The 2,768-nt window shown below is 35.5% G+C and overlaps 1 protein-coding gene across 1 annotated transcript in view; it reads right to left on the bottom strand.

Moving 5' to 3' along the window:
• Positions 1-1,946, bottom strand: part of LOC142356301 (epithelial sodium channel subunit gamma-like) — a gene marked incomplete at its 3' end in the record, with an annotated part of 22,903 nt that extends 20,957 nt beyond the window's left edge. The window contains exon 1 of the mRNA XM_075408238.1: positions 1,682-1,946. Coding sequence (XP_075264353.1) covers positions 1,682-1,729 — 48 coding nt within the window. The remainder of the gene's footprint in view (positions 1-1,681) is intronic.
• Positions 1,947-2,768: the final 822 nt, after the last annotated feature.

Here is a 2,768-nt window from a genome sequence, read left to right as displayed (position 1 = left end):
ACTTTTTAGTCAGTCTTCTGATAGTTTGTACACTATATGTATATCCCTGACTCCGGCGTATTTTGTATATTTTGCCGTTATAGTTGGCGTTCTCCTTCAATGTTTTCTAGAGTTTATTAGTGGTGTAGATTTATGTAAGTTTATTTCGCGCGCAGAAATAAGTAGCTTTCTCTGTAGAATGCTTAGGGCTGTAAAGAGAACCCAAATTGTGTCTACCTTAGAAGTAATCGATTTCCTAAGAATTCAGATTTCAATAAACGTCAAAAAGATTTGTAAACTATCGAAAAAATTACTCTTAAATAGAGCCGCAAAATTGTTACTTTTTGGTCGCGCCAGAAGCCAGTGGAATAGGTATAAACGTGACCGTAGTAAAACTCAACCCCAATTTCTCAAGGCTTCTCCAAAGCCAGAATTATCTAAGTTTTTTTCATCAAAAAATTAGTCTTATATCGAAGACTGACGCCGAAAGAAGAAGAGTACGGTTTAACCGTTTTCTAGAAAAACATCTGTAATCAAGCGAGCAATTTTCCTTTTTAACTGCCTTACATTTTCACCAAAAAAGCTTTACAACACTAAAAACACATTTTAAAAGGAAATTCCACAATCGGAAAAAAAGGTAGTATTTTTTGTCAATTTAAAAGATGCTAAAATATTTTTAATCTTTTTTTGATATCCAATTAGTTCCAAACATGTTACGTGTTCTTGTGTTTATACGTCTAAATGACTGTGCGATTTGATTTGGTTATTTTTCAGATATCAGTTATCAGTTTCCTTTTCTCAAACCAATCAATAATCATGGCTGTGCGAGTAATTATTTAAACTATTATGCTCACTGTTCAAAAATGGGTTAAACCGTTTCCGTCGCAAGTTTGCGAAAAGATTTTGTTTCTGAATCCTTCTTGAAATGTCTCTCATTCTTTTTTTAAACAGATAAACTCCTATTTTTGCGATTTCTTGTAGTTAGTTTTAGAAATAATCATAGATGATCAGCCATCGAAATTTCATGCTCAACATTATTGAGTAAAAATGAAATTAAAACAACAGTTAACATCTTTTCTCGAAGTAAAAATATCTATTTCTTCTTTTATTTAACCATTCTAGAATTGCCTTTTCACGACAGGACAAATCCGATTCGGTTACTTGCATTTTCAATGGCCTTTCTTTGAACCATATCGCTACATTTTCTTCGGCTTTCTTTTTTTAAAGGACACTCACTATATGTGTACATTCAAAAATGGGAGCTTTTTTGACGTTTTTGCGTAAGCTAACAATGACGCAGGAGTTTAATTCCAAAAACTTGTTTGACATAGAACTCCAAGAAGAGTTTTTGTCAGTTTTTCGGACAAGAGTTTGACGCAATTTCTGGCAGGTATCAGGTAATTCCAGAATTCCACGATTTATTTTTCTGGCTTTGTTGTTATCGGGTTCTTGGGTTGGGGTGCATAATTTTGCATTTTCAGAACATTACATAAAATTGAGTCCCGTACAGCACGTTTCTTGAAAATTTTTCAGCAAACTTTCCTTCAAAATGTCAGAGCCTTACCAGCGCATTTGTTAAATAGTTTGTAGATGAATCTTCGTCACGAGTTCTATATGCAATGGTAAATGAAGCAACAATTTACCGCAAATCAACCATTATGATTTCATGCTTTCTTTAAACGAGAGAGGTTTGTAAACAAACCCTGTAATAGCTTCTGCCTTCCAGCTTCCGACTGGAGACTCTGTTCATGTTGCAGATGGACACAGCTGGGAACTCGAGAGAAGTGTCGGTTGCAATGTCAACAGCTACTGTCGTTCCGTAGGCCTCGAACTGTTTGGCAAGAAAGTAGAGCACTGTCAGGAACCCAGCCCAGCACACGATGTTGGCCACTAGCCAGAACTTGGGCAGGATGCGACCTGCGAGCAGAAAATTTTAGCCTGGGTTCAAACCTGTAGGTCTGAAAGCAAGCAAACCTGAACGCAAACCAAGCACTCTCTATATTTGACGTTGTGACTATCAGGGACGAACACACAAATCTTGGTAACTTTTTCCGCTCAACCTCGGCCATTCCGCTTTCATCGAAATTTTTTGAAGTGCTGGTTATTTCCATCATAAAAATCTGAGGGCGGTTGTCAATTTCTCTAGGCGGTCTTGTAATTTTGGGGACAATTCTACACAGATCTTGTATTGTTGTGTACTTGTATGTATCTTGCAATGTTTTGAGATTATCGACTATTACAAATTACAAAAATTACAATAATGTGTAAACAATAATGTTCCGACCACGCTCATCCACATTCTCAGTTTAATTGTCTACCAAATGAAAAAAGAAGGGATAGAAAACCCCCAAAAAATCAAATATTTTTCAAAAAAATCTCGTGTAAGAATACAAATTGCGTCCTACTCAAATATTTTAGTGGACTAAGAAAATGCTGGTTTCGCATTGGAGGGCCGAGGATATTCGCCATTATTACGAATACGAGAAAAGACAAACAACAAAATAACCAACAAAACAAACATTAATAACATCCAAAAACTCAATGTAGAAACCTCTAACAACAAAGACTAAATAGCGTCAGATAAAACCTAACCAAAAAAATAACTAGTACATTTTTCACCACTAGAAAAAATTTTGGAACCGACCTTAATGAGTTTCGGTAACAAGTAAACAAAAAAACAACAAAAGCGGCTAGCTTAAAAACTTCGCTCAAATTTTTGAAAACCATTGGTTCCAAAGTAATGACACTCATTAGATTTGAACTGAAATCAATGAATGCGCTGTAATAGG

Source organism: Convolutriloba macropyga, unplaced genomic scaffold (genome assembly GCF_964194025.1).
Source record: "Convolutriloba macropyga unplaced genomic scaffold, txConMacr16.3 SCAFFOLD_1933, whole genome shotgun sequence".
NCBI classification, from domain to species: Eukaryota; Metazoa; Xenacoelomorpha; order Acoela; family Convolutidae; genus Convolutriloba; species Convolutriloba macropyga.
This window is presented reverse-complemented; position numbering and strand designations above follow the sequence as displayed.